The sequence below is a fragment of the Sceloporus undulatus genome, chromosome 1, assembly GCF_019175285.1.
Source record: "Sceloporus undulatus isolate JIND9_A2432 ecotype Alabama chromosome 1, SceUnd_v1.1, whole genome shotgun sequence".
Classification (NCBI taxonomy): domain Eukaryota; kingdom Metazoa; phylum Chordata; class Lepidosauria; order Squamata; family Phrynosomatidae; genus Sceloporus; species Sceloporus undulatus.
In genome coordinates, this window is record NC_056522.1 from 298,525,072 (window position 1) to 298,549,734 (window position 24,663).

At 40.5% G+C, this 24,663-nt stretch overlaps 1 protein-coding gene across 3 annotated transcripts in view; it reads right to left on the bottom strand.

Moving 5' to 3' along the window:
• The window catches only part of COMMD9 (COMM domain containing 9), a 35,767-nt gene extending 11,307 nt beyond the window's left edge, over positions 1–24,460 (bottom strand). Inside the window, exons 1-7 of one of the 3 annotated variants that reach the window (XR_006102369.1) lie at positions 24,364–24,460; positions 20,950–21,075; positions 20,531–20,670; positions 20,064–20,098; positions 11,360–11,463; positions 10,725–10,933; positions 6,947–8,922 (exon numbers count right to left, since the gene is read on the bottom strand). Coding sequence is in view for 1 of the 3 variants with exons in the window: in XM_042453896.1 (XP_042309830.1) it covers positions 10,793–10,933; positions 11,360–11,463; positions 20,064–20,098; positions 20,531–20,670; positions 20,950–21,075; positions 24,364–24,414 (597 nt within the window). In the remaining 2 variants the exon portion in view is untranslated. The other 2 variants (XR_006102370.1, XM_042453896.1) reach the window with 2 other exon arrangements.
• Positions 24,461–24,663: the final 203 nt, after the last annotated feature.

Sequence of the window (24,663 nt, forward strand, 5' to 3'; positions counted from 1 at the left end):
TCCATTTGGCTCCATGCATGCCCAAATATCATGCCATGCCACTCTCACAAGCTCAGATATAGACTCTGACAGCTACAGAATCCTCCAGAATGATGGCCTGCTCCACTCTTCATGGCTGAGCCTTTGAACCTGTCACCAAAAGCAAGCAAGTAAAGAAGCAAGCAGGGGATTATTAGATGAAATGGAAAGAAACTATTACATTTAAGAGAGTCTTAGAATAGAATCATAGAGTTGGAAGAGACCACAAGGGCCATCCAGTCCAATCCCCTGCCATGCAGGAAATCCCAATCAAAGCATACCCGACAGATGGCCATCCAGCCTCTGTTTAAAGACTTCCAAAGAAGGAGACTCCACTACACTCTGAGGGAGTGTGTTCCACTGTCGAACAGCCCTTACTGTCAGGAGCTTCCTCCTAATGTTGAGGTGGGATATCTTTTCCTGCAGCTTGCATCCATTGCTCCGGGTCCTGTTTTCTGGAGCAGCAGAAAACAAGCTGGCTTCCTTCTCAATATGACATCCTTTCAAATATTTAAACAGGGCTATCATATCACCTCTCAACCTTCTTTTTTCCAGGCTAAACATCCCCAGCTCCCTGAGTCGTTCCTCATAGGACATTGTTTCCAGACCTTTCACCATTTTAGTCGCCCTCCTCTGGACATGCTCCAGTTTCTCAATGTCCTTTTTGAATTGTGGTGCCCAGAACTGGACACAATATTCCAGGTGGGGCCTGACCAGAGCAGAATACAGTGGCACTATTAGTTCTCTTGATCTAGACACTATACTTTTATTGATGCAGCCTAAAATTGCATTGGCCTTTTTAGCTGCTGCATCTCACTGTTGACTCATGTTCAACTTGTGGTCTACTTGGACTCCTAGATCCCTTTCACATGTAGTCTCATTCAGCCAGGTGTCTCTCATCGTATATCTGTGCATTTTATTTTTCTGCCCTAAGTGCAATACTTCACATTTATCCGTGTTGAATTTCATTTAGTTGCTTTGGCCCAGCTTTCTAGTCTATTCAGGTCATTTTGAATTTTGATCCTATCCTCTGGAGTATTAGCTATTCCTCATAATTTGGTGTCATCTGTAAATTTGATGAGTATGTCCCCAATTTTGTCATCCAAGTCATTGATAAAGATGTTGAATAGCACTGGGCCCAGGACAGAACCCTGTGGGACCCCACTGGTCACTTCTCTCCAGGATGAAAAAGAGCCATTGTTCAGCACCCTTTGGGTTCGGCCAGTCAACCAATTCCAAATCCGTGTAACAGATACCTTGTCTAGCCCACATTTTACTAGCTTGTTTGCAAGAATATCATGGAAAACCTTGTCAAAGCCCTTACTGAAATCAAGATATACTATATCTACAGCATTCCCTTCATCTACTAAGCTGGTAATTTTATCAAAGAAAGAGATCAGATTTGTCTGGCATGACTTGTTTCTCTAAAACCCATGTTGACTTTTTGTGATTATGGCATTGCCTTCTAGATGTTCACAGACTCTCTGTTTAATGATCTGCTCCAGAATCTTTCCTAGTACTGATGTCAGACTAACTGGACGATAATTGTTGGGATCCTCTTTTTTCCCCTTTTTGAAGATGGGGACAACGTTTGCCCTCCTCCAGTCTGCTGGGATTTCTCCTCTTCTCCAGGAGTTTTCAAAGATTATTGCCAATGGCTCTGATGTTACGTTTGACAGTTCTTTTAATACTCTTGGATGTAGTTCATCTGGTCCTGGAGACTTAAATTCATTTAGATTAACAAGATATTCCTGTACTATTTCTTTACTTATTCTGTATTGAATTTCCCCTATTCTGTCATCTGCTCCATTATCCTCAGGTTAAGCACCCTTTGCCTTTTCTGAGAAGACTGAAGCAAAGAAGGTGTTGAGTAATTCTGCCTTTTCTCTGTCCCCTGTTAACATTTTGCCATCTTCTCCATTCAGTGGCCCTACCGTTTCCTTCTTCTTCCTTTTGCTGCGGACATATCCATAAAAGCCCCTTTTATTGTTCTTAACCACTCTCGCAAGCCTGAGTTCATTCTGTGCTTTAGCTTTTCTGACTTTACCCCTACATGTGCTCGCTATTTGTTTGAATTCCTCTTTGGTGATTTCCCCGTTCTTCCATTTCTTATACATGTCCCATTTAAAACTTAGCTCAGTTGAAAGTTCCTTAGTCATTCATCCTGGTTTCTTGAGACATCTCCCATTTTTCTTCCTAACTGGAACTATTTGAAATTGTGCCTTCAGTATCTCCCTTTTGAGAAACTACCATCCATCCTGATCTCCCATCTGTTTTAATATTTCTGACCATGGGATCACCCTCAATATTTCTCTAAGTTTACTGAAATCCGCTCTCCTAAAGTCTAGAATGCGTGTTTGACTATGCCTGGCTTCTCCTTTCCATTGTATAACTAACTCCAGGAGAACATGGTCACTTCCACCTAATGATCCCACCACTTGCACCCCATTAACCAAGTCATCCTTGTTGGTTAGGATCAGATCTAAAATAGCTGACCCCCTTGTTGCATCTTCCACCTTTTGGACAATGAATTTATCTCCGAGGCAAGTGAGGAATTTGCTAGACCTTGAGGATTTGGATGAGTTTGACTTCAAGCAAATATCAGGATAGTTGAAGTCACCCATCACTACTACATTTCTCCCATCACTACTACATCTTATTAGATTTGGCGAGATGGGGTAGGTGGGGCATTTGTTGGGGGGGTTGAATAAAATATTGGAGAGGGGAGAGAAAAGTTGTGAAAGAGGAATGCATTCCAGCCCACTCTTGGTTTGGCTGTTCTGACAAACGGTTTGCATTTCCAACCCTGTTAGATAGGACAGTATTAGAGGATCAGTGGCTTGAACCTTAGATTACAACTCTGGAGATCTGATTTGATTCCTTGCTTGGTCATAGAAGCTTATGGTATGACCTTGGGCAAGTCACACACTCTTAGTCCCCTAAATCCCCATAGGTTCACTTTAGTGTCTCCGTAAGTCAGAAATGACTTGAAGGCACACAACAGCAACAGCATGACACATATATCATTAATAGTAACTTGCAGCTCATACACATAAGACTATTGGCTTATGTACTTATGGAGAAGAACAAATCCCTTTTGCAGAGCTTCCTTAAAAACTAGGTCAGTGTGCTTGCCTGGGAGGCAAAAGAACCAAATCAAGTCTACTTCACAATTTACTGTATTTATAGAAAAAATAACAAGTAAAGTTAAGTTCAGAAATATAATTTCAACACAAAATCAAGCATGGAATTAGCTCAACTAAAACATGGCATTAGCAAAACTAAAATTTAATGATGGAAAATTAATTAAATTAGGATGGTTTGATAAAGATAATTCACCAGAGGGAAGACCTCCTGAGACTCCTATATGGAAGAGTTTAAACTTAACTCTTTGCTAGTCAACTCTCACCCCTCTGGAAATGTCTTTCCAGAGAAAGATATTTCTCTGGAAAATGGGAATTACTAAGAGTTGAAATTAAAGATAACCAGTCAGTGCCTGGATGAACAGATCATGTGCCCTTCAGAAAATTCCATGTCAAGGTTATAAACAGATGAAATGCAGTGGGACAAGGTTAGAAGGAAAGGAACTAGCACAATATGAGGGCCTACAGCTGCCTGGTCATGCTCCCCGCCCCCCAAAGATACATTTTAGAGGGTCATGGGTTTCTTTCAGACCTAAAAATGTTCCCCACTCCTGGCAGACTTTCAGACAAAAAATCCTATACAGCCCAATCAGAAGTTATCAAGGGAAAGGGTTAGTGAGTTGTCACACATGCCTTATGACTAAACTACAGCCATTCCACATCTGATGGCAAGTTTAAGCACTTTTAATTCTGCTGATATGGGATAGGAGAGATTTAAGCACATGTATGCAATTGCATAAAATTTTGACATCTACATGCAGAAGAAATTCCTTCAATGAGCCAGTGTGGTGTAATGGTGTGTGTGTTGGAAAAGCAACTTTGGAGACCGGGTTTCAAATCAAACCCCCCCCCAGCCATGGAAACTTACTGGATGACCATGTGGGCAAGTCACACATTCTCAGCCTCAGAAAACCATGATAGGTTTTCCTTAGGGTCAACATAAGTTGGAAATGACATGAAGACTCACAACAACAACAAGGCCATAAGATTACACTTGTACACAGCTTCACTTCCTCCTGCACTTGGCTCGGCAGCTCTTGAGCTCTTTAAAGCTTTCTAAATACTAAGGCTAGGAGAGAAATACATAAACTAACACAGCACTAGAGCGATTCACTGCAGCACTCCAGAACTACCTGTACATCTGTAGAAAGAAAAACTTCTATGCTGGACAGGAGGAATATGTCACTCAGTTGCTCATGCTGAGCACCACTGCTACTCACCCTAGTCCAGTAGCAAATTTCAGTCACACCACCTTTTAAAAAACGAATAAAAGCAGCCACAAACTGCTGCAACCAACTGCAGGAGCATGTGGAGAACATAAAATCATTTCTGCCTTTAAAATGCCCCTCAGTTATGTTTTGGCTAAGAAGGAAAATAATAGTAAAAGCCACAATCCCTCTTTATGTCCAAGGCATTTGGGGAATGGTTTTGAACAAAATAAATCAATCCCAAGGAGCAAAGGGATGTGTTCCTTCTCCCAAACCATACACCCAAACTCAAGACGGAAACTTTCTTAAGTGACATTATTATATGCATCAACATAGAATGTATAACTTGCTTGTTGTAGTAACACAGCTTGTGGATACGTGTGTCCCCTCAGTCTCTTAAATGTGGTACAGCTATACAAGCTCATGCATAGTGTTTCCTCTTACTCTTATAAATTCAAAATGTAATCCTTTAAAGACGGGATGAAGAACCTCAGGCTCCTGGGCTGGATGTAATTAACTGGGATTCAGCAACTGGCCTGTAAAGATTTATGTTGGTCAGGGAATTTTGTAAGTTGCAGCCCAAAAGGGTAACTTTTCCAAGCTCTGACTTTTACAGAACCCTGCTCCTCCTTACTGTGACTTCTACTTGCATATCTTTTGTTAGAAAAAGACATTCTAGGGAAAACATTTTCCAGCTAACTTTCTTGGACAAGAGCAGCCTGTGTGTCTCCATACATGTACTACACCTACTTTCCCCCTTTGTATGAGTGCTCCCCAAAGCTGCAGTAGATTCTTTGGAACAGAATCTGGGACAAATCACTTCACAGCTTCTGTGGTTCAGCTTTTCCATTTGTATCTCTTGCTTAATAGTTTTTGAATAGATGCCATATAAACACAACATATTAGCACGATTAACCACCTCTCAAATTGCCTTTGGATAGAGATGGGATGCAAAGTGAGAGCACCATTCCGGAAGGAGTGGAGCTTTGCCAGGATAGTGGTTGGTATCTGCAGTGTGGTTTCTGGAAAGCAGCGAGTCTATCGGCAGCTGAATTATTAAACCTTAATCAAGTTACATCGAGTGGGCGATGGTTATTCAATAAAGCTTGAGCGATTCCAGCCTCACAAGGCTTTACAGAAAATAAATCAGCCAGCCATTTTATGCACAAAACTGCCCTCAAAGAGAGAAGGATGCAGGAAAATTAGTGTAATTAATAGCACAGAATTAACGTATCAAATGCCAAAAAAGAGAATTTCAGCTGAAGGCAGCAAAAAAGAATGAATAATAATAATAAAAAAGACTGAGGGTAGACATATGCTTGCTTTAGACAGTTAAGATTTAGCAACTGCAGAAGGCAGAATTCCACAGAATTGTCCCCTCAGATTAAGAAGTCTGTGACTGAAAAAGAGTCTGAAGGTGGATGAACAGATTATCCTAGCTGATGGATGACTTCAAGCTGACCAAACAGGAACCTGGGGGTAGGGCATGTACTGGAAACAAAGCATCCCAAGCATAGCTCCTGAATCTCTGAAATCTTGAAGAGCCATGGCCAGTCAATACAGATAAGGCATACAGTATAGTCTGACCCAAACAAGGTCAGATAAGAAAGCTTACTATATTTCTAGATAGCTCCTATACTGCTAAAATAAGAGGGGTTCTCTAACTATCTACAAGACAGAATATGCTCTGTGAATCTGGTTTCCTGAACCTGGAGCCTTCCAAACATGTTGAATCTCAGCTCAGCTTTGAGTTGGGAGTTATAGACACAAACATCTGGCAGTCATTAAGGTGGGCGAGGCTATCATAAACCATGGCTGAGAGCTACTGTACAATTTAAATGGGGAAAGAGGTTTCTTTTTAATATGATTCATACATTATCATTTCTTTAAGTCCTTAAAATACTAAGTGAGTGTTTGTATAACTTTACATAATTTTGCTTCACCTGGCTTCATAACATCAGGCAATTTTAGGAAATGCACTGGGTTTATAATTCATGAGCAATTGGCTATATAGAAGCTGTCAGCCAAAACCTTTGAATGCTGACCAGAAACAAAACCAATATCTCCAAGCTGATTTTGCAGCATTTTGAGCAATCTACTAACTCGTCACTATTGATGAAATATGGTTACATCACTATGATCTGGAGACCAAACAACAGTCCTTGCAGTGGCAGCCCTTGGGTTCTCCACAGCTGAAGAAATTCAAGACTCAATGGTCAGCAGGGAAGGTCATGGCCACAGTTTCTTAGGCGGGGTACAGACCGCCGCCGCCAGTAGGTCCGCGGGGGAGCCGGAGCCTTCACATGGCCCGACTCCCGCGCGGACCGAAAAAGCTCCAAAATGGAGCTTCTTTTAAAGTCGCGTTTGCGACGTAGCGAGGCGCCAGGGGTGCGCTCGCTACGTCACAAGTGGCGCGACACGTCTGGACGCTGTGCGTCCAGTACGTAAAGATGGCGGCGCCCATGTAGAAGGGGCGCCGCCATCTTGTACGTATACAATACGTACTAGGGTTAGGGGGGTGCGGAAGCACCGCCCCTTCCTAACCCTAGTACGTATTGTATACGTACTAAATGGCGGTACTACTGTAACCTGCTGTGCTAATTAAAGAAGGCATCGAAGGAAAAAGGGAAGCTGTGGAAAGGTGTTCTCTTTTTGCAGGACAGTTCACTGCTCACAGGACTGGCATGACAATAGTTGTTTTTGAAGAATTTAGGGTTTGAGTGCATAGATATCCACCCTACTCACCAGATCTTGCTCCATCTGATTATTTCTTGTTTCTGAACCTTAACAAATTTGAAAGGAAGGAAATTTTTGAATGATTCAGAAGATGGCAGTAGCAAAACAGTATTTCAGTGACCAGACATCAGAATTTGGGGGCAGCGGTGTTAAAGAAACTTGACAAATAACATGCCAAGTGATTCAAATTTGGGGGTGAATATGTGGAATATCACATTAAGTATCATGGCTCTAGATCATTCCCTTCTTGGTCAGGCCAAGAACTTTTCATCACCCCCTTGTAGTTTGTCAAAAACTCGTGGCTTAGGTGACCACAGATACTGTATGTCACTGTTTCCCATGGCCCCTGCTTCTGCCTATAAAAACACAGGACTAATAAGAGTGAGAGGGCTGTTGTAAGTCTTCCCGAGGAGCTCCGTCTTGTGATCCCCTTGGATGCATTTAAAAAGAGATTAAAAACCATTCTCTTTTGTCAAGCTTTCCTCCCTGAAGAATAAAGATATTTACGCTGGTCATTTGGTCCTCTGCCTTACCCTGAATATGTATGCTATATGATAGGAGTGTGTTTTAATAGAGATTGTATTTTTGTACTGTTTTATATTTTATAATAGTTCTGTAATGGTTTTATAGTCTGTAACCCCACTTCGATCCAATGGGAGAGGCGGGGAAACAAAAAAAATTATTATTATATTATTATTATATATAGTGTATGCCATGTTATTTGAACACTCTTAAAGGAGTTGTATGTATGTCACACATTATCATCCTTATACTGTGATTTAGTGTAGATCGGCATACCACTTACACTACAGCAACATGCCAAATCAAAGTATTATTTTTAGTTCATCATGTACAATTCTTTCACTTTTCTGTACTTTTATTCACATTTTTTTGCAACTGCATAAATATCTTTAAACAAACAAGTATGTAACTTTATAGAAAAAATTAGGGTAGCTTTGTTAGGGTGATGCAGGGGAAAAGAATCATAGGACCTTATCACACAAGGCACTTACCACTGCCCAAATGTCGCCCAAACGTTGCAGAAGGGCCAGAGGTGGGATCATCCGTTGCGCTTCTAAAATGAAGTGTTTGTGGGGAAGCATCGTCGATGGAAAGCGGGAAGCCTCAATTACGTTTCAGAAATGCGGCAGATGATCCCACCTCCGGCGCTTCTGCAACATTTGGGCAGTGGTAAGTGCCTTGTGTGATAAGGTCCATAGAGTTGAAAGGGCTACAAGGGCCACTTTCTGTGCCATGGGAGGAATGCACAACTAGAGGGCTTCTGAGAGATGGCCATTCAACTTTTTTTTATGAACCTCCGCAGAAGTCCACAATCCTCCAAGACAGTCTATTCCATTGCTGAAAAGTTCTTACAGTTAAGAAGTTAAGTTCTTCCTAATATTTAGGTGGAATCTTTCTTGTAATCTGAACCTATTGCTTTGTTTTCTAGTCTCTGAAGCAACAGAAAACAAACTTGCTCCATTTTCTACATAAAGCTTCTTATGTTCCTAAATGCACTACAAATACTACCCACTTCCCATTCCTTTGTAATGTGATGTGGCTGGATAGGAAGGATGAGGCATTTCTTGTAGTAGGGAAGATAACATTCTCATTGTGGCCATAAGGAGAGACATTGACTTTGCACAGTTAAAAGAGATACTTACTTGTCATGATACAGCTTGAATGCTAGAAATGGCAAAATTCAGAAATATGTGATGAAAGAGGCATTTTGAGTAGAAAGGACAAGGTGATAAATGGACATCATCAGTAATCCAGTGATGACTGTAGACAGAAAGGTGCCCAACACCTTGGGTAGTCTAGGGGAAAGCAAGAATGCTTTTGTACTCATGTACTTCACTTTCAAGATGATGTAAATGCAAGTAAAGATGGCTTGTGTCAGGTTGAAAATTCCCATGCTGACCTCTTGTTTGTCTATATTATTAAGAGTTAACAAGCTTTTAATGAGGAACTTTATCTCTGTAGGCAACCTTATATAGAAAGAAGTTCCATCAGAATCAATGGGACTAGATTCCATTAAGGGTGTTTTAAAATGGAGTGTAAAGCTCTGAAACAAGATCTTTGGCTAACCCAATTTGCCAGACTCTAATCCAAGAACTAGACAAAGTACTGTATGACTTACAGGACATATGCACCTCCCACAACCACTTGCCCCTGACTCCCCTAATGTTTCCCCCCCTGACTTAATAAATAGTCCCTATATGCCCCAAGACAATGTTAGCCTCTTGAGGTGTTTTAGAGAAATACTTCAAAACCAGAAGTGACTTCTAGCCCAGACCTAAATCTTCCTGAGTTGGGGGGGATGGGACACACAGTTCTTCATTTGTTGGACTACAACTCCCATCATCTCTGGCAAGCACAGCCAAAAGCAAAGGATGATGGGAACTTCAAAATACATTACCTTGAGGGCCATAAGGTTTTTACCCATCCTTACACTATATAATGTTCTTACAGCAGTAAGTGACTGGCAAATTGAAGTACAGTTGCCCCTCTGTTTTTGTGGATGTGGAGACCACGTTCCTTGCCCACTCGCAGGCAGCAAACAGGGGGTGACAAAATGGGGTGCATGCCTGTGGGTGCACGCTGCCATTCAAGCCAACAGGCCTTGAATATTGGCAATTTTCCATTTTCATGGTTGGGGGGAGTGGAATGGATCCCCCACAAAAATGGAGCGGCAACTGTAAAATCAGTAAATAGAAAGAAAAGGAAGGAAATCCAGAGCTGTATGTACTACAAGTATCCAAGGAGAAAAAAGGAAAGAATTTTTTTTTAGGATAAAAGTTTTCAGCCTTAAATTGGCTACTTGAAAGTATAGAAGAAATGCAGTGCTAAATTTAATTTCCAGCAAAACAAAGAACACAAAGTGCTCCTATTTTCATGGCAGCCTAGAGGGGAAAAATAATTTATTCAAAACTGAAAACCACCGAATATAGTGTTTCTTTTAAAATGAAACACTTAATATTTCACAAGTAATGCAGTGACATTGTTGCTACAGGAACAGGTTGCCATTAGCAACCTTTTTGGTACATCCAAACCTTTCACAGAGCCTCCTACTTTCCGTTAAATCCCATACAGAGTGACAAAACTATAGCGTTTCCATTAGGGGCTGGGAACTATATGCTCCTGAATTCATTTCCACTCTTTAACGTAAAAATGAGTCCACACAAGGTGTTTCTGTGACAAGGCTTGACAAAACAGACTGCACCATGATTGCTCTATTTCAAAAGCTGTGCCTCAGTGAAGAGGAAAAGTCTTCTATACTGTGCTCCTCAGCCTCACACCTCTCAGAAGTGTGTTGAGGCTGGAAGGCAGCCTATTAGCCGCATTCAAGCTTTCAGATTCCTAATTTCAGAGCAGGGAGATAAGACTCTGCTTCATTGGCTGCTCCTCTTTGCTTTTACAGGCTTTCCGATTAAGCTGAGTTATGAACCTCTCCAGAAATACGGAAAAGATGAGGGCTCGCTTGACATTAGGAACTTATTTTGGGCATCAGACCAAGAACAAGTTAAACTCTTTGCTTCTAAAGAAAAAAAAATCCCACTTAAAATGATTAAAAATTTGGAACAAAGACAATAAGAAAAATGTTTATAGTGTATCATACCCAAATTGGCATGACAGGAAAGTCCCTTTCTGCATATGAATGGCTGCTGCCATTCTTGAGCCACAGGATTATTTATTTGCTATTGCAGAAAGCTGGTCCCGAATCCTTCCTAGGCCATCCAGCATAGTGTCCAATGTTTGTTTGTTCAATTCCACTGTTAAAGTAGAAGTTGAGAAGTCATTCCCACACAAAGCAGCATCTTCCTGAATCTGAAAGAGAATGAGGAGGTTGAAAACACCCCAATGAACTCAGTTTAATCCCACCCCACTTCAAATCTTCTACTAGACAAAAACACAGCACCACCTGACTTCTCTTTTATGGATGGATCCAGCCTTTCATGAGAATTACTCCTCCTAAAAGTAATTTGCCAAGCTGTGTCAAGAGGGAGGGGAATAAGTATACAGGTGTTCCCCCTGTACCCGCCATGCATGGGAGACATAGCCCTGGTGGAAAGGCAAAAAGTAGAATACAGATGCCTAGACCACATGTCTATTGTTTGAAGACTTGGAGGGTGGGAGAGAATGGCCTGGAGATGCAAAAAAGAAAAGAGACACAGACCCTTTGAGACAGAAAACGAACAACATGGGTGTCTGACCAACATGGGTGTCTGACCAACATGGGTATCTGAGCAATACCTTCAGCTGTAACAGGCAGGTAGGGACAGCCATTCTGCTGATACTGTCCGAGGAGGTCTTGATGTCCACTCTCCAATCCATATCCACAAGCCGAGGCAGAGAAACTGGAAATAAGATGGAATGCCCATGGAATTAAAAAACACACAAAACACTAGCCTTTCTGTTGAATTCATCAGCCCACCTCTGTTCCTGAATTATAAGGGGCAATTAAAATGCCCCCCAGTCTTCAAAGAGGCATTGTCATTAGAAAGTCAGATCCTCACTTCAAATTTGTAATGCTTTTCTCTGTAAGAAATGTTTGTCCAAGCAAAATACTGAAGAACTCACAAGCTTTACAACTGTAACATCTACACAAACTCACTCCATCCAAGCATGGCAAGAGCCACATTCCGTACATTGTACAGTAGGGTGGGCTGCAACTGCCAGCATTTTTTCACTACTAGCTGTGCTTGCCACGGCTTATGGAAGCTGGTGTCCAACAAAATTTGGGGGATGGGGCACATTATGTCCATCCTTAATGTAGACCATATTCTGTAACAGAGTGCATACTTTGCACATAAAAGGTGCTAGGTACAACCCTTTAAGTAAAGTGCAGCCCATGGACCACATGTCTTTTTTCTTTTCCTTTGGTATTCCTATCACTTTCTGTTGTTAAAAAAAATGCCTTTCCTAGACCAAAAATTCCTGGGGAAGCATGAGAAATGCCCTCCACCTCCTATTGGGAGTTGAGGCAATTTAATTTTTTGTGAGGGTTTGGTTAGGAGGGTGGCTTTCCAAGGTGTCCTGGGGAGAGGGGGTAATAGGCCCCTTAGCACCCCCCAGTTGTACCCACTACATTAAACTCTACAGGTTAACTATTCTGAAAATAACTTTAATATTTATATATTATTAAACTGATGTTTATGTATGGTTTTTAATCTGTACTGCATAAAATACAGGTCTATGACTAATATCTTCAATTTTCTTCTCCTGTGTGCCTGATGAAGAAGCCAGTGTGATTTCAAAAGCTTGCAACATGTAATTGGGCATTTTGGTTGTCTCAATAAAGGTATCATTGTTTGGATGTTATTGGATTTGTTATACGGCCAACACAGCTACCCCTAAATGTTTGTGGAAGACATTGTCTTCAATTTATGCCATCCCTTAAAAATGATATTTTGCTTTTTTATTCACTATTTAAAAATAGTTCAAAGTAAATAATAGTTGTTGTTAGCTGCCCTTGAGTCGACACTGACTCGTGGCAACCCTGTGAATGAGACATCTCCAAAACCCTATTTTCTCTACTGCTCTGCTAAAGTCTTGTAGAGTCAGGCCCATGACCTCCTGATTCTGACTATCCATCTGGCTTCCTCTTTCTTCTGCCTTCCACCTTTCCTAGCATTTTTGTCTTTTCCAGTGATTCATGCCTTCCCATGATGTGGCCAAAGTATGACAACCTTAGTTTAGTCATCTTGGCTTCCAGGGAGCTTGGGCTTGATCTGCTGAAGGATCCATTTGTTGGTCTTTTGCTATTCTTTTGGTATTGTTGTCCATGGTATTCTTAGCACTCTTCTCCAGCACCAAATCTCAAATGTGTCAATTTTCTTTTTAACCACTTTTTTCCCACAGTTCACCTCTCACATTCATATATGGTGATGGGGAATATGGTGGATTGGACAATTCTAACTTTAGTGCTCAGTTGTATATCTTTGCATGACATAGTGGACTACATGTTGGACTACAACTCTAGAGATCAGGGTTTAATTCCCAGCTAGGCCACTGTGTAACCTTGGACAAGTCACATGTTCTCAGCCTCAGGGGATGGCAATGGCAAATTTCCTGTAAACAAATCTTTTCAAGAAAATCCCATGATAGGTTCACCTTAGCGTTACCATATGTTGGAAACGACTTAGGCACACAACACACCCACACAAATTTAGTACTCAGTTGTATATCTTTACTCTTTAGGATCTTGCCTAATTTTTTCATAGCTGCCTTTCCCAATCCCAGTTGTCTTCTTACTTCTTGACTGCAGTCTCCATTTTGGATAAATGTTTGATCCAAGGTACAGGAAATCTTTAAGTATTTTGATTTCCTTATTGTAATTTGTTTAGCTTTAATTTCTTGGTACTACTTCCTGGTACTCCAGCTCAAGGTGAATTAAAAAAAAAACTAGACACACACAGTTTTCAAATCTATATTCCTAAGGATTAGAAAATTACTGGATTTTTTTAAATTAAAAAAGCTCTTTCCAGGACATCAAATGTCACATGTAGTGCCAATTCTACACCTGAACAACACTGGAACAATAAATCCCAAGTGTAGCACATCCAAGCACTATAAACACACTATCAGAGAACCTTTAAAAAGAGAGAGAGAGCACAATTTTTCTCATTCTTTTTAAATATACTCTGTCCTTCACCCACTTCATCTGAACTGATTTATAATCTAGTTCATACATTATTTTTTTCTACCAACCTATCTAACATTTCCTCCCCACCATCAACACCTCCGCCAAATTTCCAATCTAAGACAGGGTATAGATGTTACTTCTGTTGGCAGCCAAAGATAAATCAGCATTTGAAAGGCAGCCAATGGAAAGGCTATGGCTGCGGTTCTGGAGCCCCCTTGAAAATGGAGGGTGATGTAGCATACATGCTCAATATATATACCTTCTGTGCCTCATCTGTTTCCTAGAGCCCCAGGGCTACTTCCACTTGATGGATGACTCCCAGAAATCAACCTGACCTTCTTTGTAGCAGGCCAGAACTAATGAATTCAAGTTGCAAAAAGCAGCAATACTGATAATGCTGATAAAGCACAAAGTCCCAGATATTCCTCCAGGTTGGGATCCGAAGCATATTTACTAGAGAATAGGCCCCACTGAGCTCAGTGGAACATGCTCCCAGACATACATACACAGAATCATAGGCTTGGAACAGACACATAGAATTATGCATACACACACACAAAGAGGAGGGCGACTAAAATGGTGAAAGGTCTGGAAACCTTGCCCTATGAGGAATGATTCAGGGAACTGGGGATGTTTAGCCTGGAAAAAAGAAGGTTGAGAGGTGATATGATAGCCCTGTTTAAATATTTGAAAGGATGTCACATTGAGGAGGGAGCAAGCTTGTTTTCTGCTGCTCCAGAGAACAGGACCGGAACAATGGATGCAAGCTACAGGAAAAGAGATTCCACCTCAACATTAGGAAGAACTTCCTGACAGTAAGGGCTGTTCGACAGTGGAACAAACTCCCCCGGAGTGTAGTGGAGTCTCCTTCCTTGGAGGTCTTTAAACAGAGGCTGTCGGGTATGCTTTGATTGGGATTTCCTGCATGGCAGGGGGTTGGACTGGATGGCCCTTGTGGTCTCTTCCAACTCTATGATTCTATGATTCTATGATTTATCTTAGATTTAACAAGAGAGGCTCTTGTGGCAAGTTACAATGTAATACATTTTTATGGTACAAGCTTTCATAGACCAAGACCCAAACATAATAAATGAATAATGGGCAGGCAATTAACTAAGTTCTGGGACCACTGCACACTCCACTGGATCTTGGAAGGACATGTACATGCCTGCTACACCACCTGGAATTTTTTGAAGAAAAATTGTGAAGTTTTTTAGAATACCTAGAAGGGTTAGTTTTACCATGTCATCATGTCGGCTGTTTTAGCCCTGGGAGGATGCCTATTTTGTATCAGGAAGTATACTAAAAGACTCCAGTTTACTTATTGGTTATAAAAATGCATCATTGTGCCTAAATCAACTGAGACAGGCAGAAAGTATTGCAAAATTGTCCCCACAGTCTCAAAAAGAATACTGAGGGGTCACATGAATTTTATGGGCCACACTTTCTACACACATGGTAGAACATGGTTTATAAGGTTTATACCAAAAGAGTTTGATACATGTTTAAAATAGCTGCTGGAGATTATCCAGACTGGAGGATCTACCATGCTCTGCCAAATTGATGGAAAATCTGTACTATTACAGGAGGGACTAGTGTATTTTCTGAATCTTCTCCATTTAGGTAGAAACAGTTACATGTACCTGTAATATACTGAAGTCTGTGACCTGCGCTACTTTTTTTTTTTAAACTTATCATCATACAAAAAACTGGCTTGGGGGGTGGATTCTAATCAGGCCTCTTAATCCTTGCTTTTCCCTGTTGTCATCTAAATTTAAATTGTGATTTCCTCAGAGCAAGAACCTGTTTAAGAAGAGAAGATTCTTGTTGGATTTAACCAGAAGCCTAGTTGGACCTGCATCTTGCTTCCTACAACATACCTACATAAAAGCCTCAAGCAGAACTTGTGTGTTAGCATTTGAGAGAAATCAGTGAGATCCAAAGGCTTTGATTAACAGCCAAGGTGTCAATTAGGCCTTCAAGGAGAGGCTAATCCATAATTGGGGTACCACAGTTGATACATTCCTCTCCTATACCCCTACACAGTTTGTTGACTTCACTGGTGGGACACAGAGGAGCCTCCTACTCAAGAGACCTCAAACCTCAGGCAGACATATAGAGGGGGTGGCATTCCCTCAAATATTGAGCTCTTAAGCAATTTAGGGATTTAAATGTCAGTGAAAGCACCTTGAATTCAGCTAGGTAGCATACTGGTCCCAATGTCACCCTCCCAAGCAGTTGCATACCCCTGTGCTGGAGGGAACATTTATTTTTTGGTCTCTTTATTTGCACAATAGTTTCACTGAATGCTTCCATTTTTTACTTTTTTTTTTTGTAGCTCACTGAGATCACCATGCCTCTTGGTGACACTACATAAGTAACTGACCCCATGCCACCAAAAAACAACTCTTAGAAAAGTTTGGTTTTCCTTCCCTGTCAGACTTCTATGAACAAGACCTAATGTAGCCAACACTTGAGGGTGGACAGGAGAAAAGAGCTTATGCAATGCAGTATTTGATTAGAAGACAACCATGTACTGGCAGAAGATACCACTTAGTTTTCTCTGCCCAACACAACATACTGTATGTGCCAGTTGGGAGAGGCAAAAGCAACACAAGGAAACAGTTCAAAATATTATCATCTTTGACAACCAACTTTGAAACCTTATACTGGAAAACCACTAATAAAACATCATTCATACAATGGTAACCCAAAATCAATGTTACCTATATCCTGCTGAAACAAGGAAATAAACTACATGCTGCGTTATATATACAGTAGGAAGCTAAGCCTCAGTTTCTTTCTTACTCCAAAGAATGTGTTCACAAAATCAAAACCATGGCACTTGCAGTTAAACATGGCACTTAAACATTCTCCTTGAAGCTATTCTCATGTCACATGATTAAATTCTACTCCTCCTTTCCTTAACACAGGGGCTTAATAATACTCCACTAAGGCCTATGGATGAATTTAACGCGGAGGGAAAGGGCCGTGTGTGTGTGTGTGTGTGTGTGTGTGTGTGAACATAAGAGAGTGTGAGAGAGTGCTTATCCAATCCCAATCCCTATTTAGGTAATCCATATAAAAAAAAAGAAAATGAAACTCAGTTTGGCAGTATGCATTTAACACAGTGTGTAGTTTAGCCCTTGCTTTGTAACATAGTCTAATAACTAACAATTGAATCATTGAAACCACAACATAGTGGTTTGGATCCCGAGATGCTAATTTAAGGAACTATACAAAAGGAAAAGTTCCACCCCACTAAAATACACTGGGGAGTCAGATTTTTGTTTGTTGTTGTGTGTGTTCAAGTTATTTCTGACTTATGGCAACCCAAAGGCAAGATTTGTTCACAGGGGGGTTGCCACTGCCATCCTCTGAGGCTGAGAGAGTCCAAGGTCACCCACTGTGTTTACATGGCTAAGCCAAGATTGAAATCTTGGTCTGCAGAGTCATAGTCCAACCTTCAAATCACTACACTACTTACATACCCCCTACATAAATACTCCAGATACTCCCTCTTAAATCAGGGGTGGGCGGGCCTACTGAATGAGGAGGGGGAGCTTTCCTTTGTGAACTTAGTTAAGTGGATCCATGTCAGGATCCAAGACATTCCAAATTTACCATTTTCTCTACTTCAATTCCTGTGTTGTTTCCCATGTTCAGTTCTGGATTAGAAACTCCCTTTGACAGGGATCCATGTGTTTACACTTTGTGAAGAATCATGCATGCTGATGGCAACACATATGTATCAATAATGCTTAGTATAGTATGACCTCCAATTCCTGGATTTACCACGGAAACACGAAATTGCTGATAATAGTGAATCCTATTGAAATTAATGATTTCTGATTGAAGTTAACTATAGTATTACACTGGAGCACCTAGAGATTCCTAGAGACAACAACTCACTAATCATGTCTAGGTCCTCCAGTAAAAACTCTATAGTCAATTTCCATCAGAAGCAAACCATAGAATTGTGCTGGAGGATCTAGAAAATACCTAGAGAGAACATATTTTTTCAGATGTGTTTAAGTGAAACCACATATGTACATGGGGGCCATATTGTATTTCTGGGTTTTTTGTCTTTACACATTGTTTTGGTGATGCAGTGGCTTAGTGGTTAATTCTGATGATCAGAAGATCAGAAGGTTGGCAATTCGAGGCCTGAATGCTATATGATGGGGTAAGCTCCTGTCACTAGTTCCAGCTTCTGCCAACCTAGCAGTTTGAAAGCCAGCAAATGCAAACAGATAAATAACTAACACTTCGGTGGGAAGATAATAGTGCTTGGTGCAGTCATGCTGGCTACATGAGAACCAGAGCAGTCCTTGGACAATGCTGGCTCTTTGGCTTAGTAATGGAGATGAGCACTGCCCCCTACAATAGGTTACGACTTAGACATTCATATGCCATGCTTTGTACTACAGCTTGAAAAAAGCAGTCCACAAAGCCCCTCTCACTCAGCAGAAGAGTAACGACTGTTCAGAGAATAGGTATAGAAAGCATGTAGCCCTCCAGATGTTTCTAGATTGAGATTCTTGTAAACCTTAGCCATAATACCAACTGTGAAGACTCCAACAACATCTGGAAGCCATACAATTCTCATCCTCAGGGCAGAAGAATCCTAGTTAGAAAGAAGGAAGTGAAACAACTAACAAAACTAGGAAGATTTCAAATGAGAACATCTCAAAAAAGGTGTCAATCAGACTATGATAGGGAGCTCTATTCATTGTACAGTGGTACCTCGGGATATGAAATACCCAGGTTACGAAATTTCCGGGATATGAAAAAATCCCATAGGAAATAATTGTTCCGGGTTACGAATGTTTTTTCGGGTTACGAAAAAAATTTTGGTGCTTTTTTCGGCTTTTTCGCACGAAATCGCGGCTTTTCCCCATTAGCGCCTATGGCATTTCGGCTTACGAAGGCTTTTCGGGTTACGAAAGCGGCCGCGGAACGAATTAATTTCGTAACCCGAGAAAGCAGTGTATTCAAGTTGTTCCAACTTTGGGAAATTACTTGGCAAGATTTGTTCAAAAGGTGTCACACTTTTCATTCTCAGGGGATGGCAATGGCAAACTCCCTCTGAAGAAACAGGCCAAGAAAACCCCATGGTAGGGTCCCATAGGTCTGAAACAACTTGAAGGGACAAAACAACAACAAAGTGGTAACCTCTTGGTTCACAGCTCAGAGCCTCAGCCAAAATGCTACATTAACTTTGAATAAATAGTGAAGTTCACAAAGCCAAAAACTGTGCCCAAATGATTGTGTGTGCCGAGAAATGGGCACGACCCATTTATTTTCTACAAAATTAATACCTGTAGGCAGGTATTAATTTGGATATGGGGAGTAGGCTGTGAAATAAGTCCCATTCAAAAAGAACAAGAAAGATGTCTTGTGCTGATATGACACTAATATTCTTTTGTACACAGTGAGACACAGCCATCTTATAGTTAGTCAACAGTGAGTTGGCTCTACTGTATCTCAGAGTGAACTAACATTACTACCATATAATAAAGTATACACAAATAGCAAGAAGCCATTTCTGGGCAGAATATAAAGTGCTGTTTTTCTGACCTACATGACGGGTCCACACTATTTGAAAGACTGTATTTCTTTATATAAACCAGGACATGTGTTGAGGTCTTCTTGCAGTCTCACTACCCTACAGGTGTAGTTGGTGAAAGCTTTCAGGAAAAAGCCTTCTCCATGGCTGCTTCCATGCTGTGGAACTCCCTTCCACTGGAAGTCTGGCTGACTCCCTTTCTCCTGTCTTTCTAACAACAGGTACACATGTTTTTATTTAGGCAGGCTTTTCAATTTGAACTGTGGAGCTGCAGTGTGTGAAATGGTGTGCTATATATATGTGTGTGTATTTTTCAAGCTTTTATTGAAACTGTTTTAAATCTTTTGATGTTTTCATCATGTTTTAATAATGTTGCTGTTTGATTCCTTTTTAACTGATGTAAATTAATGTTTTAATTGGATCTCTTTTAAATTATTGTAAGCTGCATTGGATCTCATTTTGGGAGAAAGGTGATAAGTGCAATGAATAAATAAATGTAAGTGCAATAAATAAATAACCACTAATCAAACAGGCAGAAATCAACATTTGACTCAATCAACAATGGAAAGAAGTGATTTCTTTATGTGACATTTCCCTCATATAAAGCAAGCCTAAGCAGGGACGTCTCAGTTTTACACTGTACACACCAATGAGTCAGTAGGGGACACTAAAAAAATATAGAAATGTTCATTAAAGGTCATTTTAGAAAATGCAAGTTGTTCTAATATATGGCTTTTACGTACTCTGACTACCTTGGGCTTCATTTCTCCAGGAAGAGCTGAAAAGAGAAAAGAAAATATATATTATAATAATTGAAACACAAAATATCAGCCAGAACTAGGTGTGTGTGTGAAGCAGATCATTTTTACATAGTCAATGACTTGCAGGCATGAAGGAATGCATAGAAAACACATAGAGTCAAACTTGCTATCTCGTGCCAACAGTTAGACAAGGATTATAGACAATGACTGTGCAGTATTTTATCCAAGCATAAGAACAGAACAACACCTTGGTAAAATTCACCAATATATACCAAAAAGCTGGTCTTTGCTTTGTGTTGACGACATATCCCAGACTCCCCCAGTCAATATGGTTAGTGGCCCTGACTAACCCAAATCATGGGCTGCAAGTGCCTAGGTGTATTCTAAGGACTCCAGTGAGTACACTGAAGCTCCTTTGGGAAATTTCTGGACTAACACCACAAACTTACATATTTTCCAGGATTATCTTTGTCAAGAGGTTTTTAAGGTTCTGGTGAAATCCTTCTGGAAAAAGAGAAAGAATTTCTTCTGGAGACATCAGGCCATGGTACACTATGTATCTCGTAAGGTTGTGCAAGGAATGAATTAACTATAAGAGACAATAAAGATAAAGCACTATATTATTCTCTCACATAAGCTCAAAAAAATGTTCTAACCGCTTGAGTCTTACCACCTCCACCAGGTAAATTCACATGCATGCTCTTTATGACTAATCGATGTCTTTTCAGCTCCCCATTTGGCCCTTGTTCTTTGACCCTGAAGGGGGCCTTTGCCAAGCAATATCCCATGTAAGTCAAGCCAGAAGGAAGCCCCAGAAGGATTTCAGTAGCACTGCATCCTAAATCTGAAGCAATCACTAGACCCTTACCTGGTTTGCTTCATTTGGTGCAACTGAAAGACTGGAGCAGATGCTCTCAACCAGTTTGTCTGAGCCACTTGCTGAATGCGAAAAACATTCTTGACATAACTGCCGAACCACATCTTTTGATGAAGCCTAGCAAAGAAAACATACAGTAAACTTTAAGCAAACAAATAAATTCCTGACTGTTTGGCAAGCTGGCAAATAAGAATAAGAATGATAATAATAATATTTATTTCTCACCTACCTCTCCCCATGGATCAAAGCAGGGACAACAACAAATCAACAAGTAACAATATCAGTTAAACCACATTAATTAAAACGTTTGTTGTTGTTAACTGCCCTCGAGTCAATCTTGACTCACAGCAACCCTTCGGATAAGTCATCTCCAAGACTCCCTGTCCTTCACTGCTCTATTTAGTTCCTGTCAGTACACACCTAAGGCCTCCTTAATAGAACCCATCCATCTAGCACACAGTCTTCCTCTCTTCCTACTTCCCTCCACCTTTCCCAATATTATTGTTTTTTTCCAATAATTCGTGCCTTGTAATGATGTGTCTGAAGTAGAACAGCCTCAGTTTTGTCATTTTGGCTTCCAGGGAGATTTCTGGCTTCCTCTGCTCTAGAACCCATTTGTTTGTCTTTTTGGCTGTTCACAGTATCCTCAGCATTCATCTCCAGCACCACATCCCAAATGAATTCTTCTTCATCTTATTTTCTTTTTTAACTTTTTAGCTCTCACATTCATACATGGTATAGAAAATACAATGGCTTGTATGATTCTAACTTTTGTGCTCAGTTGTATATCTTTGCATTTTAGAATCTTTTCTATTTCTTTCATAGCCACCCTCCCCATTCTTAGGCGCAAAACAGACCACCCCTTTGCACTGGCTTGGGGGTGGCGCTGCATGCTCTGACGCTGCCCCCAAGCTGGTGTCATGCCGCCTGCCTGCCCACATGTTGGGCAACTTTGCGGTGCTCCAGTGGCACACCATTATATGTCGCACACCACAGGAGTGCTTCAAAGCCACAGGTGCAGCAGAAAAGCCAGCTTTTTGTCAGCTCAAAAAGGAACAGCATTTTGCTGCTTCTTTTTGTTCCAGCAAAAAGTTGGGTTGGGGGTGTGGCGTTCAAACCCCAACCCGGCATTCAAAGGAGCAGCATCACGCCAGCCCTTCAAGGCCATCTGTTTCGGCCCTTAGTCTTCTTCTGATTTCTTGACTGTAGCTCCTGTTCCTATCAACCTTTGATCCGAGGTATAAGAACTCTTTTACTATTTCTATTTCCTTATTGTCTAGGTTGAATTTGTGTAGATCCTCCCTGGTCATTATTTTTGTTTTATGTTCAGCAGTAAACCTTCCATTGCACTTTCTTCCTTGGCCTTCTTTAGTAGCTGCTCTACGTTTGTGGTGTTTTCTGCTAGTAGTATCGTGTCATCTGCATATATTAGATAGTTGATATTCCTTCCTCCTATTTTCACTCCTCCTTCTTCTGTGTCTAAGCCTGCATTCTGCGTAATATGTTCTGCATATAAGTTGAACAGATAGGTGAAAGGATGCAGCCTTGTCTGACTCCTTTGCCAGCTGGGAACCATTCTGTTTCTCCAAGTTCTGTTCTAATACAGTGTTTCCCCCCAAATAAGATACTGTCTTATATTTATTTCTCCTCAAGACACACTATGGCTTATTTTCAGGGGATGTCTTATTTTTATTAAGTATGGTACAACAATCAACATTTATTCAAATATAGTTAAGTGTCTTCTTCTGGAACATCGTCATAACTCTCCAAACCCGGAATTCCATCCTGAATTTCTTGCGACTTCATTTTTTTAGAAGCATTGGCCCCAATCTTTCCGGTCCCTTCCCACCCCTTCCGTTTCACACTGGGCCTATCACTATGTCTTATTTTCAGGGTATGGCTTATATTGTGCAAATGCTTAGAAATCTTGCTACGGCTTAATTTTATGGGTATCTCTTATTTTTGGGGAAACAGGGTAGTAACCTCTTGTTCTAAGTACAGATTCCTCATCACAACAGATGTGTTGGCACTCCTATGTCTTCAAGGGTGCTCCACAGCCTTTCATGGTCTATGCAGTCAAAGGCTTTGCTAGTCTATATAGCACATGCTAATTTTCTTTTGGAATCATTTGGTGCGCTCCATTAGCCACCATATGTTTGCAATGAGGTCCCTAGTGCTTTTCTGAATCCCACTTGCTTGCATGTGAGAGTAGTGCTGTATATAGTTGATTCAGTCTTTTGTGCCTCCTTTTTTGTGGAGATGTATATATTATTTCTAATCGGATGGCTATTGTTTTAAAAGCATGCAACAGTTTAAAAGGATAAATAAAACATACACATTTTAAAAGAGTCAACATTTAAAATCTTAATTCCCAATTTAAAATTAGCTAGATAAACTGTTTATTAAAATACCAAACATATTATAGTTGAGAATTACAATACAGAAAATGAGTAATATAAAAGTTACATCACAAAAGGGAGGTGTATTGTCAGTCTACAAACGTTAAAACAAACATTAATACAACCTACAAACATGAAAGGTACCCTCTCCAGATTTTCATTTTTAAAACAGGGAGGGGGAGAGGGATGATTTTTTGATTTGCAAACAATAAATGGATGTTTGACTGCAATAACTGTATCGTTACTGTTGGCACATGTTATGGCTTTCATGTGATATGTTAACTTCTTCACAACTACTATTGACCCTTCTGCCTTGACTAATACTATTTAACCTCCCTGGAATGTAAGACCACCTGTGTTCCTTAAATGTACAGCGCTGTGTAAATTTACAGCACTTTATAAATAAAGGTTAATAATAATAATAATAAATGGAAAAGCAATCTAACATATAATACCATTGTAGGAGTGACATAATCTGAAGTGTCTACATGAATTTAAGTTAAGCAAATAGAAACAACACATGAGTCTGTAATTAACAGGGGGTTTGTTTTGTTTTTTAAAGGAAGAAAATAATCTTACATTACCTAGTGGATTTCAATCCGATTTGGATTCTATTTTCATTTTAAAATTATTTTCATGTTAAATTATTTGTATTATGCATGAGATAAGCCAAGCATTCAAGACTAGTGTTTTTGCTTTTTCCCCTTTTCATTTCCCATTCTGCATCATGTCTTCCAGATTTAAAATCAGAACTGGAACTATCACGTTGTTGTTTTCACTGGCATGGAAGTGACCCTTGTGCTCCCTTAAAAATAATTCAAACCAACACCTTTGCAAAGCTCAAGCCCAATTTAACTCCCAACTAATGCACTGCATTCAAAGCTGTGTCACATTCTGCAATTTGGAAAGGTCAGATAAAAAGGATAAATAAGGGTGTTTTCCAGTGTCATCATTCAAAAGCCCTTCATGCTACTGAAAGCAGAACAAAGAGTCCTAATTTCCTTACTTTTAGCAAGATCTGGAGCGGTGCAAACATTTCCGGACCCAGAGCAGCCATGATTCCCTTCTCATGTGACCAGTTTTGAAACCACCATCAGAAATACAGAAATCCAGTCACATGCTAAGTCATTGGGCTGCTTTGCTTTCTGGGAGAGGTAGTCTTGGGGAGGTCTGATGCAAAAGGAAGGTTTTATGCTTTTAGGCTGCATCTGCACTGCATAAACAATCCGGTTTGACATCAGTTTAACTGCCATGGCTCAGTGCTATGAAATTCAGGGAACTGTAGTTTGTTGCAGCTTTGCTCTGG